Source organism: Herpailurus yagouaroundi, unplaced genomic scaffold (assembly GCF_014898765.1).
Source record: "Herpailurus yagouaroundi ecotype Mexico unplaced genomic scaffold, PumYag 203, whole genome shotgun sequence".
Lineage (NCBI taxonomy): Eukaryota > Metazoa > Chordata > Mammalia > Carnivora > Felidae > Herpailurus > Herpailurus yagouaroundi.
The window spans coordinates 9,503,749-9,528,464 of record NW_024412434.1 but is presented as its reverse complement, the minus strand read 5'-3'; the positions used below and the strand labels follow the sequence as shown (position 1 = coordinate 9,528,464).

The 24,716-nt window shown below is 34.8% G+C and overlaps 1 protein-coding gene across 16 annotated transcripts in view; it reads right to left on the bottom strand.

The window, feature by feature from the left end:
- The window catches only part of ABI1 (abl interactor 1), a 147,150-nt gene that overhangs the window by 5,155 nt on the left and 117,279 nt on the right, over nucleotides 1–24,716 (bottom strand). For 2 of the 16 annotated variants that reach the window (XM_040451158.1, XM_040451148.1), the window contains exons 4-11: nucleotides 21,043–21,057; nucleotides 20,213–20,313; nucleotides 18,508–18,648; nucleotides 14,338–14,438; nucleotides 13,389–13,469; nucleotides 8,895–9,071; nucleotides 5,677–5,763; nucleotides 1,878–2,063 (exon numbers count right to left, since the gene is read on the bottom strand). In XM_040451158.1, the coding sequence (XP_040307092.1) occupies nucleotides 1,878–2,063; nucleotides 5,677–5,763; nucleotides 8,895–9,071; nucleotides 13,389–13,469; nucleotides 14,338–14,438; nucleotides 18,508–18,648; nucleotides 20,213–20,313; nucleotides 21,043–21,057 (889 nt within the window). The remainder of the gene's footprint in view (nucleotides 1–1,877; nucleotides 2,064–5,676; nucleotides 5,764–8,894; nucleotides 9,072–13,388; nucleotides 13,470–14,337; nucleotides 14,439–18,507; nucleotides 18,649–20,212; nucleotides 20,314–21,042; nucleotides 21,058–24,716) is intronic. The other 14 variants (XM_040451149.1, XM_040451154.1, XM_040451155.1 and 11 more) reach the window with 14 other exon arrangements.

The following is a 24,716-nucleotide window of genomic DNA, read 5'->3' as shown; positions in this document are numbered from 1 at the left end:
GATCTCACAGTTCGGAAGTTTGAGCCCCACACTGGGCTCACTGCTGTCAGCACAGAGCCCACCTCGGATCCTCTGCCCCCCCGCCACCTTCCCCCCAACTCCCCTCCCCCCAACTCTTCCTCTCCCCAACCACCCTCTCTCAAAAATAAATAAAACATAAAAAATAAATAAATAAAGTTTTATTGGAACATGGACAGACATATCCACTCACTATGTAGCATCTATGGCTGCTTTTGTGCTACAACAGTGGGGCTTACTAGTTGTAACAAAACAGACTAGAGTTGGCAAACTTAAAAATATTTCATTTGCAAGACAAATATCAAATCATTACATTGTATACCTGAAACTAACAGAATGCTGTTGCGTAATTATACCTCCAGTTTTTGTTTTTTTTTTTTTTAAGTTAAAAATATTTTTGGGGCACCTGGGTGGTTCAGTCAGTTAAGCAGCATCCAACTCTTGATTTTGGCTCAGGTCAGGTCATGATCTCATAGCTTTTGAGTTCAAGCCCTGCATCAGGCTCTGCACTGGCAGTGTGGAGCCTGCTTAGGATTCTCCCTCTCCCTTTCAAAATATATACATAAACTTTAAAAATATGTATTTATTATATGGTGTTTTACAGAACATGTATGATGACCACTAATATAAGACCATTATTTTAATCTGCAAAGACATTTTTTAAATTCTGCTCTATTGCCAAATATATTAATATTATTAATATTAATATTAACCATAATATTTCAAATTTATCAACTTTTTATTAGTTCCATAGTAGTCCCAATTTAAAGTTAAATTTGCTTTTCCAAGCCAGGAACTACAGGTACACAATTCAAGACTATTTAAGTTTATCACCTTCATAATAACCATAACATATCTCTATTTGAAGGTACAAGAGAATCTAAACATAAAGTAGAATATTCGAGATTTCCTGAACAGTGTGTAGAGTACCTGTTTAAAAATATTTAGAAAGGTACACACAGCACAGAGACAGATGGTAGCTACACTTGTAGTGAGCATAGTATAACCTACAGAGATGCTGAATCACTGTGCTGTAAACCTGAAACTAATGTAACTTTGTATCAACTAAAAAAATTTAAATACACACACGTACATATAAAAGGAATACAGCAAATTCCCTCTTAGCCATGTATTCAAAACTTGGGCACAAGAGAATGCTACAGGTCTCAAGAGCTATAGAGCTACTTAAATGCTTAAAGGCATTTAATCGAGTAAAGCCAATGGAAGGGAATATATTTCAAAGGCAATCAAACTGATTAGCCACATTGTAAACATTTTTCAGAACTCTAAAGGTTTCCCTTTTAATTGTAAGAGTAGAAATTTTGCTTTAAATCTTTACTAATTCTGTATCTTTAGTAAGTCATTTAACTGCTATTTTGTGCCTTACTGGTTTCATCTGTAAGATGCAAATGGGCAAGTTCATCTCCAGCCTACATCATTTGAAAAAGCACATCTAACATAATACACTTTTAATTTGAAAAATAAAGACCATCCCTTTATAATGGAAATGTATAGAAAATAAGGTTTGACTAAATTATCTTAGCTGGATAAGGCTATTCAAAGGGTTGGGGTGCCCGGGTGGCTCAGCTGGTTAAGTGCCTGACTTCTGGCTCAGGTCATGATCTGCAGGTTCGTGGGTTTGAGCCCCATGTCAGGCTCTCTGCTGTCAGCATGGAGCCAATTTTAGATCTGCTGTCTCCCCCTCTCTCTCCCCTCCCCTGGGTTCTCTCTCTCTCTCTCTCAAAAATGCTTATTCAAAGGGCTGCAAACACCAGACTATCAGATGTTCTTTATAGCTCTAAAAATTCTATAATTAGGTTATTTTCCTTCACCTGAATTCAGTGATGACTGTACCTTACCTTTCTCAATATAATTCTTGGGGGCCCAAGCAGGATCCCCATCTGCATATGGATCATTATACTGAACTACTGCAGCCTCTTCATCCTCATAATCCACTGGGGGTGGTGGTGGCGGAGGTGGAGAGTCATCAAACATAGGAATGTCATCTGGGGGAGGTGGCGGTGGTGGGGTTGGACTATCAGCAACTGAAAGAATTCAGATAATTAATTTGAATCAGAAATTAGAGTAAATGAAAACTCAAGTTAAAAGAAGAATTTAAGAAAGCTCTAATTTGTATACAGCATGCACTATAATAAGACATGCAGTGATTAGAAATAAAAGCTTGGTGTGTTAGAGCTTCTACTACTCTTAATAATAAAATGAACAATAATAAAATGAGTTAAAAATAAAGGTATTAGGAAGGAGGTTAGGAAACAATGTCTCTTTTTATAAAAATTATAGGAGTAAAAAAGTTTCCTTACTCCAACACTGAAATCGGAACAAACATTACCCTTTAGTTAGCCTACCTCCTTGTAAATAAGCCATATGTCACATTTCCCATTCGGGCTACTGTAAATGTTAGGAATACCATTTCATATATGGTTTGATAACCATTCACTGTGCACATTCAGGTCCCTGATTTGGCTTTTAGTTATCTTTTAGTTCCCCAGAAATAAGCCTCCAGTGGGTGGGATATTTATTTTTGTCTGTTTTAATCGAGAAAAAGGTTTGTGGTACCAGGTCTGCTTCTATGTGTAGGTTTTCTATTATTTACAAGAGAAAATTAAATTAGAAATTAAATAATTCCAAGCTAATACAAAATTTTGTTGAGTATGTTCAAAAATGTTTGTATTCAGAATCAACTTTTTAAATGCAGAAAGGAGCTAAGATTCTTGCATTATTGCTGGTAAAACTTAAGCATGGGATGAGGGAAAGACTAGATCCTAATGTTCCAATTGTCTCAGAATACATCCACAATATTTTTTTAATAAAGTATTACGGGAAGATATAATTAAAAACAAACAAACAAACAAAAATGAACTTATATCGTGCAAAACAATAAAAACGACTCATACCTCAAGCTGTAGATGGGTGTGGTACATGTGTGTGTTACTTAAATAATCAAGGGTGTCAACAGTGAGATGAGGAAGTATCAGGCTAGAACTAGGCTCTCTGAACTATGATGATTCCAGGTACCAATGCTCCCAAGAGTTCAAAGCCAAAACACACAACTAATTCTTAATTCAAATTTCTGATCCATAAATTTCTTTGAAAGCTAAAGACAAAAATTCTTTGACACAAATTGACATAAGAATTATATAATATCTGCAGAGGAGAAATACAGAATACTAAAATACTAACTCGAATGCCAATATCTGGGGCCATTTATGTGGTCAAAGAAAGCAGTCATAATCTACTTGTTAATACAGATTTTAAAGTTTATTCTACCCTATTTGGAATAACGTGCTGAGAATGTAACAAAGGGATCCAAATTTAAAACATCTGTGGATAAAAGCCCTACTTCCATAATCTCTTCAATTCTGTGATTTTTATTTTATCCTGATGGTACAAGAAAGACTTACTAGAAAACACATCCTGTGCAGTGATGCTCATTCTGATAGCTATCTAACAGGTCTATAATTTATTTTTCCACCAAATGCTTGATTCCGTTTTATTTTTGCCCTTACTTTCTACACAAAGCTTTCTAATATTATTGAGAGGAGAAGAAAGTATGAACCCATCCTAACTTCAAAGAGCCATAGCTCATATCCTTAATTTGGCTTACTGTGTAAATTACACATTTGCTGTCCCTAAATTGCATTTACTCTTGACTTATATATAACTTACTAGTTTAATGTTTTCACTCCATTGTCTTCATATCCAAACTCTGTGAATCTACACTGGCTTATCTCCAAATTATATATACACAGGGGCAGAAGTCTGGTCAATCTAATTCTCTATGCATAATACTTTGTCTAGCACCATGCATAATTAGTTCAAAAATGCTTCCTGATGTTAATCACATACAGATGTAAAGACACTGCTGACTTTTTTAGGGGCTTATGTCTTAAACTGAAACACATTTAACAGGTTAACTACCACATGCATTCATTATCACCAATTTTTAGTGTCACAGGAAACTTCATATTAAAAAGAACACAGAAAATCTGTACTCCATAAAACATGTAAGATATTGACACAAAGTTCATAATTCTCCTTACATGCTTTCAAAGAAAACAGATGCCAAACAAAGTTGGGCATTCTGCAGCCCAAGGAAAATACTGATTCCAGTTCATAAGTTTGGGAAAAGGAACTAAAATAAAATAGTTAAGTACCATGGTCCTCCTTAGGGAAAAAAAATGCATACCTAGAATTATGTACATTAATACTGAATTTCTATAAAAAAGAATTACCAAAAATGCTAGTCAATATGTTTTGGCTCCATTAAATGGATGTTTATTATGGCTATTTTAAAATATTTCCTCCTAATTTTGGCTGTAAGGCAGCTCAAGTTTTTAAACTCTTATAGCATTAAGGACCAGCCATTTATCCTCATTCCCTTCTTTTTAAAAATAAGATTCACTTAAGTTTAAACATATGGAAGTTTTCGAACAACTGTTAAGAATAAGGGTGGTTTACACTCAGAAATTTCAACATTTTGGAACCACAATGTTTTATGAAAAGCCCATTCAATCCTATATGTTTCTTAAAGGTCGAAATTTGAACTCTTCCCAGAGTCTAGCACATAACACTGAGTAAACAATTATTTGACTAGAGGAAGGGAGGAAATATGCAGATTACACAACAGGGTCAGCAAAGGCTGAACAATGGCATTTGCCACAATGTATTTTCCTGGAAGATGAGGTGATCAGTCGTGTGGGCTACATATTTGTTCAAATCATTCTAAAATTTATTTGCATGGTGATGATTCCCAAGTGAAGTAAATCACTACTAGACCAGTTAACCATCTTAATCTCAACAGCTATTTCGGCATAGTATAATTCAGTAACAGTGGTTTTTTTCATTTTGTCAACATGCACTCTGATCGTGTAGTTAGGATTATATATCTTCTGGAACCTCAAAGTAATCAGGCAGCAATATAAACTACTCTATCCTAATTAAATTCATGTATCCTAAAGAATTTCCAAAAATTGTAAACCTGACCTTCCTGAGAAAAGACCTAAAAACTGACATGGGCCTGCATATGGCCAGATCATGAAGAGGGCTCAACACGGATTATCACTCCTAGATGGATAACTTGGATGTAAATTAGTTATTCTTGCAGATTCATTCTCAAGCTAACAACAAATTGTTATATAGATTCAAAATTATTTATGTATAAAAATCTGATAATACAAAGCTTTCTCTAAAATTTTTATGTAACTAAAGGGGGGGGGGAACTGCCCCAAATGCGTAATAAATTTAATCTCATACTATAATTATCTATATATGAATTTGTTGACAACAGAATAAAAAAATGTTTTCTAATTCCCCTAATAGCTATTGGAAGCTGGCAGTTTCCATACAATTTGAATTTTTGTTTGATTACACTTTCCTTAAGAATCTGCAAAGATCAGATTTCAAGTTTTAGATCATGTAAATACATAAGAAAGTTGAAGTTTTGAAATTTATATGGGTCAGTAATCATGCATACAAGAGAAAAAACTGAAGACCGTGCTCTTCAGTTTTAAAAACGTATCTGCACCTATTTTCAAGGTAAGATTAGCGTCTCAATAAAAGGAAATGATGACTCATCAGCCATGCATGCTATAAGGAGACAGCCTCTACTCTTTGACAGCTCAGTTTTTCCAAACTTACTGTTTTCCTGCACCCTGGCCACGAAGCCTGTGAGAGGTATCTGTGGAGTCAACTGAGGCATAGGGGGAGGGGGTGGAGCAACAGAAACTGGTAGCAACAATACAGTATGGGGGAGTAAAACAGATAAAGGAAAGAAAAGGAAACAAACAAAAAGCAGAAGTCAGTTACAAGGACCACAAACATAAGTATGCAAAGAACAGTTTGCAAATGAAACAAAACAAACAAAAAACAAAACAAAAACCTGCAGAACCTTCACGTTCACTTCCCACCAGCAAACCTGAACTGTGTTTATAGCCCACTGGTTAAATTTTATGTTTAAAAAAAAAAATACATTTGATTTAATCCTAATATTAAACTGTTTGGGGAAGGACTTAAATTTACCATCACATTCATTTTCATGCAACGAATTTTCAAATTCTAAGGAAAGACTTTAAAAAAATGAGTAACAGCAAATACAGATGTTGGTTTCCAGGATACTGTCTGGAATACTGTCTGGAATAATTCCAGGATACTGTCTTTGCCTATCTCTGTAACCTAACAGGTATGTATGTCTAGCTTTAAGGTAATGCTGTAAATGAGAACCCAAATAAGTACGTTATGGAATAGCGGTTTCTTCCATATGGAAATAAATACATTAATCACAGGTTTCCTTTAAAAACCAGTTATTATGTATCTAAATTTGTACATAGTTCTCCAGGAAAAACCCTTATTTGTAAAACAAGGTCATTATTGTTTTCTAAGCTGACAATTTTATTTTCAAAGATATCACTCCTAAATTTACCAGGGAATAACAGTGCTCTACATACCATGTTAACTGTTCATTGAGTTTCATAGGATAAGTATTTCAAAGTGGCCTTCTTCATTTTATCACTGTTCTGAGCCTATATAGGGAACCTGATCTCACAACAGGTTAAAATATACAATTATTTGCATTAAAGTACTTTCTAATAAATCACTGAGTAGCTGTAATCATTCCAACTGTTTTCTGGAGAGGACATAATTTGTAGGAAATTGATATCAAATGTTCACGTGGGCAGCAAATATATTAAAAACTGTAACAAACTAGAAGTAAACATTCAGAAGTTTACCACTTTGTCTCATTTTAACTAGGCAGTAATTGCCAAAGATTGCTCAGAAAAGTCAACAGGACTGAACTGCAAAATGCAATTTACTGGCAGTCACCAAAATGGGACACTAAATTGACAGAGAAAAACAATTTATTCATTCCCAAGGATCATGTAACCAAAGGGTTGTTTCAGTTAACACAAAGTAGAATTTTGTTGGTAAGCATAAAAATTTGAAAGAGCTTAGGTATTCAAAGCAACAATAACAAAGCAATGTAAGTTCATTAATATTCATTGTATGGCTAAAATTGACATCAATTCGCTAGGATATTGGTCCTCATTGATTTTGATACTTTGTATATAGAAGGCTTGTTAAGAAGTAAAATATTACAGTTCTGATTTAAAAAACAAAAACCCTCCCACAAACCTAAAAAAACTGTTTAGAAACAACCCTTAGTAACTAGACATGCTGGTTAGTATGTAGAGAAAAAGAAAAGCTATGTTAGGAAGATACTAGTCGTTACCGCCACACTTGGGACAGAAGGGGAAATATGCACATCAAAACACTAAAAATATTTACGTACCAATAATACTATAACAACTGCTACTACTACTGCAATTACTACAACACCAACAGTAACTAGACTGAAGGAAAATTATTTTGACACATAATTTATTTTTTAAATTTGACATAATATTTTTTAAATTCAAGCCCAAATTTCCTTTAGAGTTTCAAAAAGATAGTCATTCAGTAACGAAAATGTCTTATTTAAGAATAAGTAACCCACCAAGCACTGTTAAAATAAAACTGCACAAACATATATTAGGTGAAGTGTCACCAAAAATTCTATTTGCAGAATGAACTAAATGTCTAAGTGAGGAAAAGAAAAAAAAGAACATAAAGATGGGATCTAAAAACACAACATATTATAAAAAAAAAATTTAAAAGATCATGAAACTACTGAGGCTAATAATCCAATAATCCAGGGAATATTAAGACTCTAGCTACCTTTCATTACCAAACGGAAATCAAGGAAAATGTGAGATAAAATTCTAGCTGGCAAAATTTCTTGGTAGCCTGGAAGAAAATTTTAGTCTGGAAAAGGACTGTATAAACGTGAGGATTATCTGTGAATTTTGACATTTCTGCTAAAGTGTTTTTCAATTCTTAGAAGTTTCTTGCTATAACACAATCTTTAACTCTAAAATTTACACTGGGAACAAGTAAGAGAACTTTCCTCTAGCTCTGCTTTAAAATACATGTTCAGAATATGCATTATAAATAAACTTAAAACCACCTTCCTAGGTAAACAAGGAGTATTCAGTGTTTTTTACTAATACAACATGCAGCTCTAGAAAGCAGTTACAAAAGCCACATGGGAAAGTGTGTTCCAGTCTATGCCCAGTATTCACCTCTTCAAGCCAATAATAAATACTGGACAACAGGCTCATTTCAGATTTTTTTTTTGAATTAAGCATTTTAATATGAAACGAAATTAATGATTTTCAATGTGAGTTTAATATGAAACTGAAATTAATGATTATCCTAAGCAATTCATACTTCCTGTCTTTAGATGCCAAAACTATTTTCTAATCTTTAAATATCTTTAAGCCTTTAAATTGCAGTTAGTGTTGAGATGTGCAATTTGATGTGAAGAGAAAGAAATCAGAAGAAAGTCCCCACCCCAACTGTTACAGTGATTAGAAACAGAATAAGCAGGCATCACAAATGTTTTCAATGGTTCAGAACTCATTTCAGTACAGGTTAACAAGCTTAAAAGTGATAGCCAGCAATTTCATTATATTAAAGAACAATTTTTCAATGTTCTTACTTTCAGTGCTATTGAATGGTCTCAAACATGCCAATAAAAATAAATTCAGCTTAACTAATTTCAGTATTTTTTCTTCTAGTTCTATTTATAGTAATAAAAATTAAATTTTAGTACATAAATATACTAAGTCTGAATTTTTTGAGAGAAAATGATAAGCAATTATTCTTAAAATAGCACAATTCAAGGACCAACTTCCTAAAGCAAAAATAAACATGAAATAGCCTGGTTTCAATTGTTGTCTATCACTGGCAAGAAAATCAGCTTCAAATACTTTTGTTCAAAAGGAACTCCACTGTTGTATGCCTGCAAAGCACAAGCTTACTTGAATTCTGAGAATAAAGTGGACCTCCATTAACATGAGGCTGAGCAGAAAACTGAGCAGTCACAGAGGGAGCTCGTCTGTATCCACCAGAAGATGTCGAGGAGGTGGTCGAGTTGTGTCGGGAAATCTGCCTGGTCATTGTGCCATACTGGGAACCAGGAGCTGAACCCGGCGCTGCTGCAAAGCATTAGTCAAAGGCAACCAACAAAGAACTTGAGCACGTATGTCACCTCCAATGGCAGAACAAAGGGAAGGGGACTCACAGTAAGAAATATTTACTTTTTAAAGCCCACAGCACAAAATTAAGAGAAAAGTAAAGATAAAACACAAATAGCTCCTCTGAAGTTAAAAACAGAAGGAAAAACATACTATATGGAAAGCTGCAAAAGTAAGTAAGTAACATTCTTAAACTTTTTAATTTGGCAGAATCCCAAATGGTAGTTTGCTAATATTACATATAAATTTTTCTTTATCAGTTTAGAATAATATATAGCTTTTATATGTAAACTATGTCTCTCCAACAAAGTACCAGAAGATAATCTGAGATGAAAAGCATCGGTTTTTAGATGTGAATGCATTAATAGTTGGTAAACTTCTTCCTTTCCATTGCCAAATCTTCAGAAGCACAGGTTAAATTATAAAATTTAAACAAATAAGCATACTTTCTACCTATGCTACTATATTTTAGTACTATATTTAGTGAATGTTTATTGTGTTAGCAATTATTATCAAATCCAACATATAATAGAATTTTTATGGGAAGCAAAATTTCTAGTTTCAAAGTACTCATATCTAGAATCAGATTTCTTATGTATCTCCAAACTTTTAAGAATAACATACTTCCCCTTTCACTGAGAAACTGGAAATAATTTTAGACTTTGTAAAATAATTTTACAATTTCAAAATTTCAAAAGCAGTTTTATGTAGAATATCCATTACCTTTCTCCATACTTGGAGGGCTTTTTCCATTCTTTACCAAAAACAAATCTTCTTTATTATCATACATATCTAAAATGACTAAAAACTATCAATGCTTAATTTTATTCAACGTCATCTTTACCAACATTTCAAAAGTTTAATATTTAAAAGGTTAATAAAGTTCAAAGCCTCTAAAGTTAACCACACTTTTCAAAGGTAACTTCGGGATTAATGTTAGCCTTCTTTGCCCCACCCAAACATCTAACCATGACTAAGTATAACTAGTTTATTTTCATTCAGTTGTGTAATTAACCTCTCCTAGAGTCATACAAGTTATTACCATAAAACCATACAGCAGAGGTTGTTCATTTTAAAAAATGGTAATATTTAACATTTTGGAGCTCCCAAGCCATAGGCAGTAACTAAATATTTGAATCACCTACATGGTCCTCTTCTGAATAGAAACACATTTTAAAAATAATACCCTAATCAAAAGAACTCATGAATAACTAATTTTGGACAGCCAGGGTTTCCAGAGAGCTCTAAGAAGTAAACCTTTAACTTTTTAATAGAGACCTCTGTAAAACGATTTTTATATTTCTCTGACTTATACATAATTATATATACTAATATATATAATATATAATATATATTAAAATATAATACAGGGGCGCCTGGGTGGCGCAGTCGGTTAAGCGTCCGACTTCAGCCAGGTCACGATCTCGCGGTCCGTGAGTTCGAGCCCCGCGTCGGGCTCTGGGCTGATGGCTCAGAGCCTGGAGCCTGTTTCCAATTCTGTGTCTCCCTCTCTCTCTGCCCCTCCCCCATTCATGTTCTGTCTCTCTCTGTCCCAAAAATAAATAAATGTTAAAAAAAAAAAAAATTTTAAAAAATAAAATATAATACATTAAATATATATAATACATAATAAAATATATATTAAAATATAACTTATATGTATACTAATATATATAATTATATGTAATGGTTGTAATTTACATAAATATATTTTTAGATGTAAATTAAAGAAAAATAAGATACTCAGCTCCAAGAAACAGAATATTACCAGTATCACCAAAGCTTCCTGTTTGAGCCTTCTAGATCCCAAAACCAAAAGGTATTAAACATTCTTTCTTTACAGTTTCTTTTTTTAAAGCACAGATATATACAGAGAAGTCATAATTTATAAGCTTTCATAATGCAATAATTATGCATGCTGCTGGCTTTTTTTCCTTTGATATTCTTTTTTTAAGATTCATCCATGTTGGTAAGTATATCAATATTGTATCATCCATTTTTGTTGCTTTATTTGCATGTGAACATTGCACAATGTATTTATCCATTCTATTGTTATTAAACATTTGGGTTGCATCCAGATTTTTGCTGATATTAATGCTACTACTATGAACATGCCTAAATATTTTTCCTGAGTTTCTCTACAACACTGATTCTCAAACTTAGCACTGATGAGAATTTCACCTTGAGGGCTCTTATAATACAGATTGCTGGGCCCAGTCCTCAAAGTTCCTGAGTAAGTAGGTGTACGTACAGTGGAATCTGAGAATTTACGTTTCTAACTAGTTTCCCTGTGATGATGATGCAGCTGGTCTGGGGATCACACTCTGAAAGCCACTGTTCTAGGCCAGTGGTAAATTGTATCATCTTAGTGTCCACTCTTTAAAAATAGAAAACCTCAAAAAGCTTTTGCAGAGGTGGGGGACAGCAATAGAGTAATTACAGTAATTACTATAATAGAAATTAAAACTGAATTAAAACACACAAATATTACTGGGGCACCTGGGTGGTTCAGTCAGTTGGGGGGGGTCTGACTTGGGCTCAGGACATGATCTCACGGTTCGGGAGTTCGAGCCCCGCATCAGGCTCTGTGCTGGCAGCTCAGAGCCTGGAGCCTGCTTTGGATTCTGTGTCTCCCTCTCTCTCTGGCCCACCCCTGCTTGTGCTCTCTCTCTGCCTCTCAAAAAATGAATAAACGTTAAAAAAAATTTAAAAAAAAACACATGAATATACAAAAAACCTGTTAGCTGTCACAGCAATGATTTTATCGTAAGTCACAGAGGCTCTGGAAACTCCCACTGTATACTGGTACCAGAATGAGAAATGAAAAAGGCAAATAGGTCTTAGTATTATTATGAATATAGTTCTGACCTCAAAAACTCCAGTGGCACCTGGGTGGCTCAGTCAGTTGGGCAGCCGACTACAGCTCAGATCATGATCTTGTGGTCTATGAGTTCGAGCCCCGCATCAGGCTCTGTGCTGACAGCTCAGAGCCTGGAGCCTGCTTCCGATTCTGTGTCTCCCTCTCTCTGTGCCCCTTCCCTGCTTGCTCTGTCTCTCTCTCTCTCTCTCTCAAAAATAATAAATATTAAAAAAAAAATTTTTTTAACACTCCATAAAAGGATCTTAGCAGCCCCCAGGGATCCTGTAGCCATATTCTAAGAACCAGTACTCTAGGGTAAATATCTAGAAATGAAATTATTAAATCTAAGGTAGAAACCCATTCAACTTGACCAGATAACAGCAAATTACTTCCCAAAGTGCGTGTATCAACTAATAAACTCTAATAAACTCCCACCAGCAATGTCCTTTCCTGTTACTACACATCCTCATCAACATTTAGAACTAGTAGACTTCTATATTTCTACCTATCTAGTGAATATAAAATAGTATCTCATCGTGATTTTATCTTTCATTTTCCTGATTATTGCCTACACTGGGGGCATTTTTTCTCACGTGGACTTTCTAACGATCATTTTTATTATTAGGGTCTTCTTTTTATTACCTCCTTTTGTCCCTTTTCCTTTGAGTACAAGTACCATGGTTTTGAAAAGATGTAGCAGGACAGCTTCATTTTACCCAAGCTGAAACTCCACTGTCATTTGAAACATTTCATTACCCATTTCTACTCAGATTATTGCTACTGTATATTTCTAAGTTGAATGGCTTCATACTGTGCCTATATTTGGAATTCCTTATATGCTCAATCCAGTCACCTCTAATTTACGAACAATGTAAATGTATTCGATTAAAAAATATATATTTCTTGGCATCCCAGATGCCAAAAGTACTGAACTATATCAGAGTTTTTCACACTACGATCCACAGGAAAGCCTCAGAGCACCCCATAACCATATATCGTTTTCTTCTCCATTTTTTGTTTCTCCTATCACTCATTCTCACCCCAATTCTTTGACTGTTGTATATAGCAGGGAGTTCCAAATCAAGTTTCACTTAAAAAAATATTATATTACTAATTTAAAAATATCTTTTTGAACAATCACTGCTATAATTTTCCTTAGAAAATCCAAAGAAGAAATACAAACCACATTAAAAATTAAGCATAGAAACATTGCACATTTCAGAGGACAAGATTTTACATTTAACTGTGTAACTTCAGAGGCCTTTCACCAGAAGAAATTAGTGTAATTAGATTTAACACTTTAACCTTTGTGTTACCACCTACAACCTAATAACTATAAAAGCTAGCAGTCTAACAGAGGAGTTTATTATGAATTGTGCAAAGTAAGGTACATCACTGCAGTGGTTACGCAATCTCACCTATCACAGTGTTCACTGGGAGAAGTGGTGGAGGAGGTGATACTGGTGGAGCTCCACAAGGAGGAGGGACAGAAATGTTTTCTAATAAAATAGTTTATAATTTAGGTCAGAATACAAGAAAGAGAACTAAACATTTTGAAACAGCAAGAAAGCACAAAGTTGTGGAAAGGAAAAAAAACAAAGAGACACCCCCATGTAAAGCATGCCTAAATGAATATGAATTTTACTAGGTAAAGAGGACACAGAGATCATACTTGCATTAACTATAAAATATGCCTGTTTTTATAAGTAGCTTTTTCTCCTTTTTCAGTAATCTCCTTGAGAAGCTAAGAATTTTTCCCTAACAGTTTTGATTATCATACTTACTTTTTAAATATATATTTTTAAAATTATGAAGTTTTCATTTACTAAAAAATCAAGGGATTAATTTAATGCTCTACGATGATTTCTTAAATTTTTTCTATATCTAAAGAGCAAAAGGACTTTTCTTATTTTAATCCTATTTTATATTCATGGCATTTTATTCATGGCATGGAATATTATACATAAATGTAGTAGTCATAAAACAAGCGAACACGAGAGGTGAGGCACTGACCTACAAGGTAACATCAAAACTCAATGGTATATAATTTACATTAAAGACACTCTTGCTCTTGAAATAATAAATGTCATTCTTGACTAGTGCCCAAGGCAAGTATTTCTAAGCAAAATAGCCAAAACACTCCTTAGTAAAGCTATTTAATAAGCTCTGTATGTAAGAAACAGCTAGGAAAACCCTGAAGTTTCCATGAAAGTCTCCCTAAAAATGTTTTTAAATGTTAGCATTTCTTCTAGGAACAATCACATAAATTTAATAAGCAATTTTATCTAAAATAACTAAACTATTTCAGACTTTATAATAAAGCTCATAAATACTACCACATATTAAAACAGATTAATAAAAAAATACCTGGTCCAATAGTGGGTGGTGAAGGTGTAGGCACGGCAATGGGAATGCCAATACTGCTGCTTCCACTGTTTTCTCGACTTCCACTCCCTCCACTACTTCCACTGAAAAGTAAAAAATGTGAAAAAAGCCATTCTAGAGATTTACCCAAAAACAATGAAACAATCAATTCAAAGCCACTAATTACTCCTTTTATAATGTGTATACGTATGTACATCAAAATTTTTAAAACTGTTCAATACAATTTTAACCTTAATACTTAAGGCGGTTTTTGTGTTTTGCACTACTTCTCAATCTACTGGAAATGAGTACAGTCCTAACACAGTACACAGAACTATCAGAAGAGGTCATCCTTTTGATAAATGAATCACTATTAAATTCTTATACAATGAGTCATCAAAAGTTGATTTTTTTTTAAGTTTATTTATTTTGAGAGATAGACAGCAAGGGAGGGGCCGAGAAAGACAGGGAGGAGGGGTGGGGGGAGAGAGAGAGACAGAGAGAGACAGAGAGAGAAAGAATCCCAAGCAGGCTCTGTGCTGCCAGCACAGAACCTGATGCAGGGCTCAATGCTACGAACTATGAAATCATGACCTGAACTGACACCAACAGTCAGACGCTTAACTGACTGAGACACTTAACTGACTGATGCCCCCCAAAAAGTTTACTTAACACCTACTATGAACAGCAGTACCAAAGCAGACATGAACTAGGCTGCCATGGAGCTCACAGTTGAGAATGGGAAAATAGACATTAAAAAACAACACAATGTGGGAGCCTGGGTGGCTCAGTCAGTTAAGTGTTCAACTTCAGCTCAGGTCACAATCTCACGGCTCATGAGTTCAAGCTCCGTGTCAGGACTTTGTGCTAACAGCTCAGAGCCTGGAGCCTGCTTCAGATTGTGTGTGTGTGTGTGTGTGTGTGTGTGTGTGTGTGTGTGTCTCCCCTCCTCTCTCCCGCTCACTCTCTGTCTCTATCAAAATTAAATAGACATTAGGGGCGCCTGGGTGGCGCAGTCGGTTAAGCGTCCGACTTCAGCCAGGTCACGATCTCATGGTCCGTGAGTTCGAGCCCCGCGTCAGGCTCGCATCAGGCTCTGGGCTGATGGCTCAGAGCCTGGAGCCTGTTTCTGATTCTGTGTCTCCCTCTCTCTCTGCCCCTCCCCCGTTCATGCTCTGTCTCTCTCTGTCCCAAAAATAAATAAACGTTGAAAAAAAAAATTAAAAAAAAAAAAAAAATTAAATAGACATTTAAAAAATATAACATGATGGATGCCACAAAAGAAAATGTACAAGATGTTATGAAAGTTAGTAAGTTAATAAAAAGTGTAACCAGTTTTATTCTGGAATTAATATGAAAATCTCCATCTATCTCAAAGAATGGTGATAAAACAGGGAAATTTTTTGGAAAACAAGCAAACAGGCAAAAACAAACAAAACAAAAAACAAACAAACAGTAGTGAAGTTTCAGCATGGCGCATTCTAGAAGAGCTGATACTGTTAATTCTAAACAATCCCTTACTATTCTAATTCCTATGGATTCACTGTGTCTTTAGGCATAGGACCTCACACTATCCAGTTGTTTTTAGTAATGTGTGCATGCACATGTATACTAATGTATATATGTGCACATGTAACCTTAGGCTCCATAGTATAGTTTAAAATCAACATCACTGGCTCAATAGGCCCAGAAACTCAAGAGAGCACTGCTTAGATAAGATTGATTTTCTTCTCCAATATGATTATTCTATAATTACATTATCATATGTTATTGCAAGAAAAAGAAAAAAAGAGCAAGCTGTTTATATAAAATAAATAGCTTCAATGTAAAGGCCTCCCTACTCCCTCAAGCCAGGTGATCAATATTCTGCTTTGTGCCACCACAGCATCACAATCATATGAAGTTTTTGTATTTATTATGCTCTTATACAATTACTAGCTTATGTGTCTTTTTTCTCACATAGGGGTTGGAAAATTACAGCCAATTGGCCAAATTTGGCCCATGGTTCATTTTTATGACCTGTGTGCTAAGAACATTCTTTTCATTTTTAGAAGTTTTTTTAAAAATTGAAAGAGGAGTATTATTTAATGACACATTAAAATTACACGAAATTCAAATTTCAGTTCTGCATACAAAGTTTTATCGGAACATGGCCACATGCTCATTCATTTAGGTGTTGTCCATGGCTGCTTTCATGTGCAATGACAGAGCTGACCATATGGCTCACAAACCCTAAAATATTAACAATCTGGCCTTTCATTAAAAAGTTTCTTGGGGCACCTGGGTGGCTTAGTCGGTTGAACATCCAACTTTTGATTTCGGCTCAAGTCACAACCTCACGGTTTGTGAGGTCGGGCTCTGCACTGTCCGCACAGAGCCTGCTGGGAATTCTCTCTCTCTGCCCCTTCTCTGCTTGTGCTTGCTTGCCTGAGCGCACACACTCTCTCTCTCAAAATAAATAAACTTTAAAAAAAAAAAATTTTTTTTTAAAGTTTGTTGATGCTTGTTCTAACAAAATGAGCTTCTGGAAAATTAAACTTATTTTCCTGGTATATCCTTAGTATCTAATGAAGTAACTTTTAGTGACTAGTTGTTGAATATGATTAAACTATTATTCCATTATAAAGAAAAATCATGCTTTGAATTATTATTCAAAAATATATATAAAAAAAAAATTGGTCCTCACTGATCTTGACCTGATATAGTAACTGCAGGTATCAATATAATCATTTCTTTACTAACAGTAACAATAACAACAAATTTCCATTACACAGCACCTGAGAGGCTTGACTTCCCTGAGTCCCCTCAAAATGATTTTGTGAAATTTCTCTAATATACCAACCTAAAAGTCAAGGTATAGAGAGGTTCCTTGCCCAAGTTCTTAAGTGACTGATAAAACTAAAGAAAAAAATAAATTAAACTATACAATAAATTTGTCTGGCTGTATAAAAATATCCAAACATGGTGTTGCTACTTTTGGGGGGAAGGGCCTAAGCAGGACTTTAGGGTTGCTGGTCATATTCCATTTTCTGATCTGGGTATGGTTATGTGGGTGTATTCAATTTGTATTAAACCATCAAGTTGTATACTTTACAAACTGTATACTTTTCTGAATGTACATCATGCTTCATAACCCAGTTTTTCAAAAATCCACTGGGGAGGTGACTTCTAGAACTTTTTTTTTTAGCAACTTACATATTATAGTATACCAACTCTCTTAACAAATTCTTCCTCATATTTCAGGTGTCCTTTTACTTCCAACCTCATAAAGTTTATATGTTGTATAATTTCTGATATTTCACCTTTTATCCAAAAATACTTAAGAGTGGTTGCCTTGATCTTTAAATAACTGTTTTAAAAAACATTCTTTAGGCCCTGATCCAAATAGGCATTTATACCTCCATCAAAAAGAAAACATAGTAGCAATTTGCAATTGTATGAACAGATATTTAAAATCCCCCCAAAACACACTTGTACCCCAATGTTCATAGCAGCACTCTCAACAATAGCCAAATTATGGAAAGAGCCTAAATGTCCATCAACTGATGAATGGATAAAGAAATTGTGGTTTATATACACAATGGAATACTACGTGGCAATGAGAAAAAATGAAATATGGCCTTTTGTAGCAACGTGGATGGAACTGGAGAGTGTGATGCTAAGTGAAATAAGCCATACAGAGAAAGACAGATACCATATGGTTTCATTCTTATGTGGATCCTGAGAAACTTAACAGGAACCCATGGGGGAGGGGAAGGAAAAAAAAAAAAAAAAAAAAGAGGTTAGAGTGGGAGAGAGCCAAAGCATAAGAGACTGTTGAGAACTGAGAACAAACTAAGGGTTGATGGGGGGTGGGAGGGAGGAGAGGGTGGGTGATGGGTATTGAGGAGGGCACCTTTTGGGATGAGCACTGGGTGTTGTATGGAAACCAATTTGACAATAAATTTCATATATAAATAAAAAAATAAATAAATAAATAAAATAAAATCCCCCCAAAACAGAAGAATTACCATACAAATTTCTAGAAACATCTACAATGTTATTAACCTCATCTTTTATATTCTATATTAGCATTAGAGCAGTACTCTACCTTTACTCAGCAACTTTACAGGAGTTTGTCGCCAGTCAATAACCCCCACTCATGGATATTCAAAGGCTCAACTGAAGGTTTACCTGTGTGTCCTCGGTCTCTGGTTTAAAGAAGCTGTCCTGCCTGGACTATGTTGACTTCCGAGCCTAGCAGGACTTGTCATGTAGTCATTAGGAACTGTTGGGGGTTTAACAGGTTCCAGGGTTTTGTAAGGAGTATTTCGTCTAAAGAAGCATAACAGAGAAGGAATAATGAATAAGAAAGATTAAGTGGTAGTTCCCCGCCCCCCCCAAATCTGTGATGGTCTCTTGATAACCAAGTACAAGTTTTTTTCTTTAACTTGTAATAATAAAGTTTTGTTTAAAAAAAAATTCTTTGGGTGCCTGGGTGGCTCTGTCAGTTAAGCGTCCAACTTCAGCTCAGGTCATGATCTCATGTTTCATGGGCTTAAGCCCCACCTCAGGCTCTGTGCTGACAGCTCGGAGCCTGGAGGCTGCTTCAGATTCTATGACTCCCACCTTCTCTGCCCCTCCCCCACTTGTACTCTGTCTCTCTCTCTCAAAAACAAATAAAAGTTTAAAAAAAAATTTTTTAAAGAAGTGTTCTAAAAATAAAATAAAATAAAATAAAATAAAATAAAATAAAATAAAATAAAATAAAATAAAATAAAATAAAACTCTTAATTGGGGTATATAAACTTTGTTACTTTACACAAAAACTAAAATTTGTTACTTTTTGTTATAAAAACCCTAGGAAAGGGTAATTTAAAAGTTCTAACCTTATTTCTGAAAATAATGATTCTAATTTTTTTTAATGCTCAGTAATATTAATCTTTGAAATATACATTATTCCCAGCCAGCTCAGTCACCCACAAGCCACTGGACTTGTACATTGTATGAAAACTATCTCCTCTGCATTTTATTCGTACTTCAGTGTGGAAATAATATGAACAAGTACATTTCCAATCCTATATAATGCCACGCATTTCTTAATAAATGATTTTAACTTTTCGATTTAATAATTTCATGTTTTTTTTTCAGGGGACAGGGTTTACAGAACGAAAATGGAAACAGATTCTATGAAACTGTTGATTGTTAATCCCTGTTACTATAAAATAATGGTTCCTCACCCTTCTACCAAAACCAAGAACTCTACTACATGACTTCCTATTTTAAGGTGAATAATCTTTCAGAAATATCTTACCAATTATTCAATATTTTTATTGCACTGAGAACTGAGAAGGAAGAAGCCACAAATTGTTACCTTTTCTACTTCTCCAACTAGCCTTCCCCCAAAGCTCAAGTATGAAGGGCCCTCAGATTACCAGCAGAAGCACAGTTAAAGATAAAGAGTCCCTAATTTCAGGTGCCAAGAACAGATGCAGGCTATGAAATCAAACTACATAAAATACACCACTAATTTAAAGTCCTGCAATATGCATACTGTAAACACATGTGAAAGCACCATATGGAATCCTCTGGTAATTTCACTAGACATAAACTTAGGCAACACTTATTTTTTTTTCCCCAAAAAAATGAATTAGAAAAAAAATAAATGATGTTTATTGACATATATACAAAAGAAGTTTTCTAGTACAGACTTCCATAGAGAATATTATAAAACAAGCGGATTCACCATGGATTCTGCTGAAGGAAATAAGAGCCAAAATGAAATTTGTAAAAGGTAGTTCACACTGAGAGGGTCCCACAGCAAGACATTTACTTAAGTCACAGAAATATCTTTTTCTTCAGCCTATGGATTTTCTTGTAAAATGAAGTTGAATCTTACCCCAGTGTTCCCCGGCCTGACATGGGAGGGCTTGGTGGTTTCTGAGTAGGAGGATTTGTTCTCGACAGTGTGCCAGTTCTTGCAGGCTGGTTATTTCCATGCTAAAATGTGGAAACAGAAGCTTTTATTTTTATATCGAATTGTTCTGTTGGTGTTTTGACACCATATATTATTTTTTTAATATCAGAATGTGAAGTAAGGATTCCCAGACAATTTTAGTAACAGACTTTGGTACCACATTTTAATAAGTCAAGAAACCACCTGCACTTGGCTTTTCCTATTATCTTTCTGTTATTCATACTAATTTATGGCAAAATACAGGTGTGAATATTGGATTTTATATATTATTTTGTTGTTGTTAAACATGTTCACTGAGATCAAACTTATCTGCATTCAAATACTGGATTTCTCCAAATTTTTTTAGACATGTGCATGAATAAAAACTACAGATCTCAGTGTCAACTTGCTAAAACATACATCTGAAAAATCGTTATCATAACAATTCAGTAACAAAGTCATATATGTCTGGAAAACCTCCAAATGGTTAAGTCAATAAAAGCAAGGCAACTATCAAAAAAATGAGCAAAGCAATAAATGTTAGCAAAATTAATGTTCCTATATAAATGCAGATGTCAATATATCTTTGATATATTAACACATCCAAGCTAAATGTTGCTGATTTGAACTGAGTTTCAGTATATTTAATCTACATAAATCCTAGGGGAAAAAAGCAGACAGACATAGGAAGAGTTTTCAAATTTTAGTGGCTCTGCAGCCTCTATCAATATAGAGGGAATACTGTGGATCAAATGATAAGTAGTATCTCTTACCTTGGCTTTTAGCCACTTTACGTTGGCAAAAAAAGGGGGGAAAAAGTAGAAATTAATTCGAAATAAATTATATCTGATAGGACACGTTTATATTTACAATTATTCAATTCATGTTAATAAGCTTTTACCCAGCCATATTTCAAATATTTTATAAAGAAAAAATATCCATAAGCAATAGGGAAATATTCGTGTGTATCAAATATTTTTCAAAAGAATATATTCATAAGAAAACCACCACTTAATTATGCCAATCTTATACAGGTCCAATAATGTCTTGGGTTAGTATTTTATCCTATGAAACTAACTCAACTGAATCACAGGTGATAAACACTGATTTAAACACAAATACCTTCTCACATTAAATCTAAGTCCACTTTAACACAGAAGTGTACAAGGCCTCAGGCTTTCCTAAAAAAATCAATGCCCAAGTATTATTTGAATGGTAATATAGTATTTTAAAAATTGATAAATTATAAATGTTAACATTCAAAATCACATGTTGCTTCCAAATTCAGAAAAGGGCCTAACACCTTGATGTTTAAAAAAAAAAAAAACGAGGGGTGCCTGGATGTCTCAGTGTGGGTTAAGTACCTGACTTCAGCTCAGGTCATGATCTCACAGTTTGTGAGTTTGAGCCCTGCATCAGGCGATCTGCTGTCAGAGCCTGCTTCAGATCCACTGTCCCCTTCTCTCTATGCCCTTCCCCTGCTCAAGCGTGCGTGCACACACACTCTCAAAAATAAATAAAATTACTTTTTTAATTGATTTAAAAAAATAACAAATTAAATTTAAATTTAAAAAAATCACTATGCACAATAGTTCCTTAGTCAGATTCTAACTAAGGCATAAACAGGGTCCGGAAACCTCATTTGTAACTTATGAATCTAAATCTGAGCAAGCCAACAGTAGTAGGAAGTTATAGGTTGCTTTGGTTCTAAGTTTTCTTCTGAACCAGTTTAGCCAAAATTCAAAATTGGAAGAAAAATTGCTTTGGTCCTAAAGGCTACTTCTATGAAAGATGATTAGCCTATATATGAGCTAATATGGCTTATGAATAACATGAAATAATGAGTATAGTCCTAAAGCATCACTACTTGTACGATGCCACTTAAGAAAAAGTATCTTTACATTGTAGACTCTAAGTTTGTATATTCTGGGGTCTCAAGTTCTTTCTTTAACATGTTCCCTTTTAAATATGTAGGTACCATTTTTCAGGTGACCATAAAGGCAACATTAAGAAAGTCATCCAGGGGCACCTAGGTGGTTCAGTTGGTTAAGCATCCAACTTCGGCTCAGGTCATGATCTCACAGTTCATGAGTTTAAGCCCCACACGGGGCTCTGTGCTGACACCTTGGAGCCTGGAGCCTGCTTCAGATGCTATGTCTCCCTCTCTCTCTGCCTGTCCCGTTTGGGCACACCCGCGCACGTGCTTGCCCTCTCTCTCTCTCAAAAACAAACATTAAAAAAAAAAAAAAAAAGTCATCCAAAAGAGGAATGTACTTTGTCTTTTAGATACAGTCTCATTTCTAGAAATTATGCCAGAATTTTAATGTTTGTTTAGAATGATATTGCTCATTTTTATCAATGTCTAGAATCCTACCTAGCTGCTAAATACCACAGCAGGATTTAGAAACTGTAAACTTGAATAACAAGATATACTAATGTGACAGCATTACAATACACTAAATATTATACTATTCTAAGGTAACTTAGAAGTATTCTTAAAAAAATTTTTTTTACGTTTATTTATTTTTGAGAGACAGAGACAGAGCAAAAGTGGGGAAGGGGCAGAGAGAGAAGCAGACACAGAATCTGAAGCAGGTTCCAGGCTCTGAGCCATGAGCACAGAGCCTGACACAGGGCTCAAACTCACAAACCGTGAACCTGAGCCGAAGTAAGACGCTTAACCGACTGGGCCACCCAGGTGCCCCAGAAGTATTCTAAATATAGCCACACATCTGCCCCCATTTGTGGTTTCAAGTGAATAAGAAAAAAAAGTTAGCGTTCAAGTATAAACTGATCCCAAATGAAAGAATTTGGGAATAAAAATTCTAGCTGAACTCTGCTACTGTGCAATGGTATATAACCTTTAACCTTGTATGGAGCCCAGCCCTCTCTACCAAGTATATACAGAAGTGTTTGAGTTTGAGAGTGTTAGAAGGAAATAATCTCTATATCTTACTGCTTAAAATACTCTAATTGTTAGCAACCTACAAGACTTTTCCACTTAAATGTCCCCAAAACACATCCAAACTAGACTTTTATTTTCTTAAGATCTCACTTCATTTCTTTAACATTTACATTTACCATTTCCCTGGAATCTTGAGTTGAAAACAATAGAATTCTTTTTGATTCCTCCCTATCTTTTGGTCTAAGTAAAGCTTTATGTACTATAGGTGCTAAAACTCTGTAAGGCCAGCCAATCCTTTCTTTTATATGATTCATTAGTTTACTCCTTTGTCTAATACAACCTTTAAAAAACATCATTCCTGGGGCACCTGGGTGATTCCATTGGCTAAGCATCCGACTTTGGCTCAGGTCATGATCTCAGAGTTCGTAGGTTCGAGCCCCGTCAGGCTCTGTGCTGACAGCTCGGAGCCTGCTTCGAATTCTGTGTCTCCCTCTCTCTCTCTGCCCCTCCCCCACTCATACTCAGTCTCTCTCTCTCTCAAAAATAAACATTAAAAAATTTACTCCTATCCTAAATCTTTAGTGTCTCCACAAATAAAATGTAACAACTCCTAGATCACATGTTCTTTTCAAGGCTTAAAAACAAACACATACATTGAAAGTCCTTTGTAAATTAGGAACAAGTCCATAAAGCTGTTAATTATTATTACGGTTTATTAAAAATAAATGTCTCTACTAAGTACTCAGGTCTTGTCTAGTCTAACTTACCCTGAAAACTTATGCTCCCTATAAGGTTTATCTTCTTTGCGTTCTCCTTTATGTATATATATTCTAGTAGTTTCCCTGTGCTAGGATTCTCTTATTCATATCTTATACTGTTTACAAAAGTCAAGCCAGACTTATCTTAAGATATTTTTTCCATATATACAGGGTGCTTGGGCGGCTCAGTCGGTTGGGCACCCAACTTCAGCTCAGGTCATGATCTCACTGTTTGTGGATTCAAGCCCCGCGTCAGGCTCTGTGCTGACAGATCAGAGCCTGGAGCCTGCTTCAGGTTCTGTGTCTTCCCTTCCCTCTGTCCCTCCCCATTCATACTCTGTCTCTCAAGAATAAAATAAAATGTTAAAAAAATACATTTTTTTCCATATATATATATATATATATATATATATATATATATATTTTTTTTTTTTTTTTTTTTTTAAAGTAGGGCCCACAAACAGCACGGAGCCCAATGAGGGACTTGAATCATTACCCTGAGATCAAGACCTGAGCTGAGATCAAGAGTCGGACGTTCAACCGACTGAGCTTCCCAGGTGCCCCATTTTTTCCATATTTTTAATTCATACCAAATTTCTGTGTAACCATCTACTTCACAGCATAAAACGCTTTAGCACGGTAAATATTTAAATAATACAAATACCAACCCCCTTAAATTTATATCACAAAATAGAATATGATGGAATATTAATTTTGGAGCATGGAAACCTTAACATAAAACTTAGCAGCTATAAGAATATTAATATATTTGGAAACAATTTTT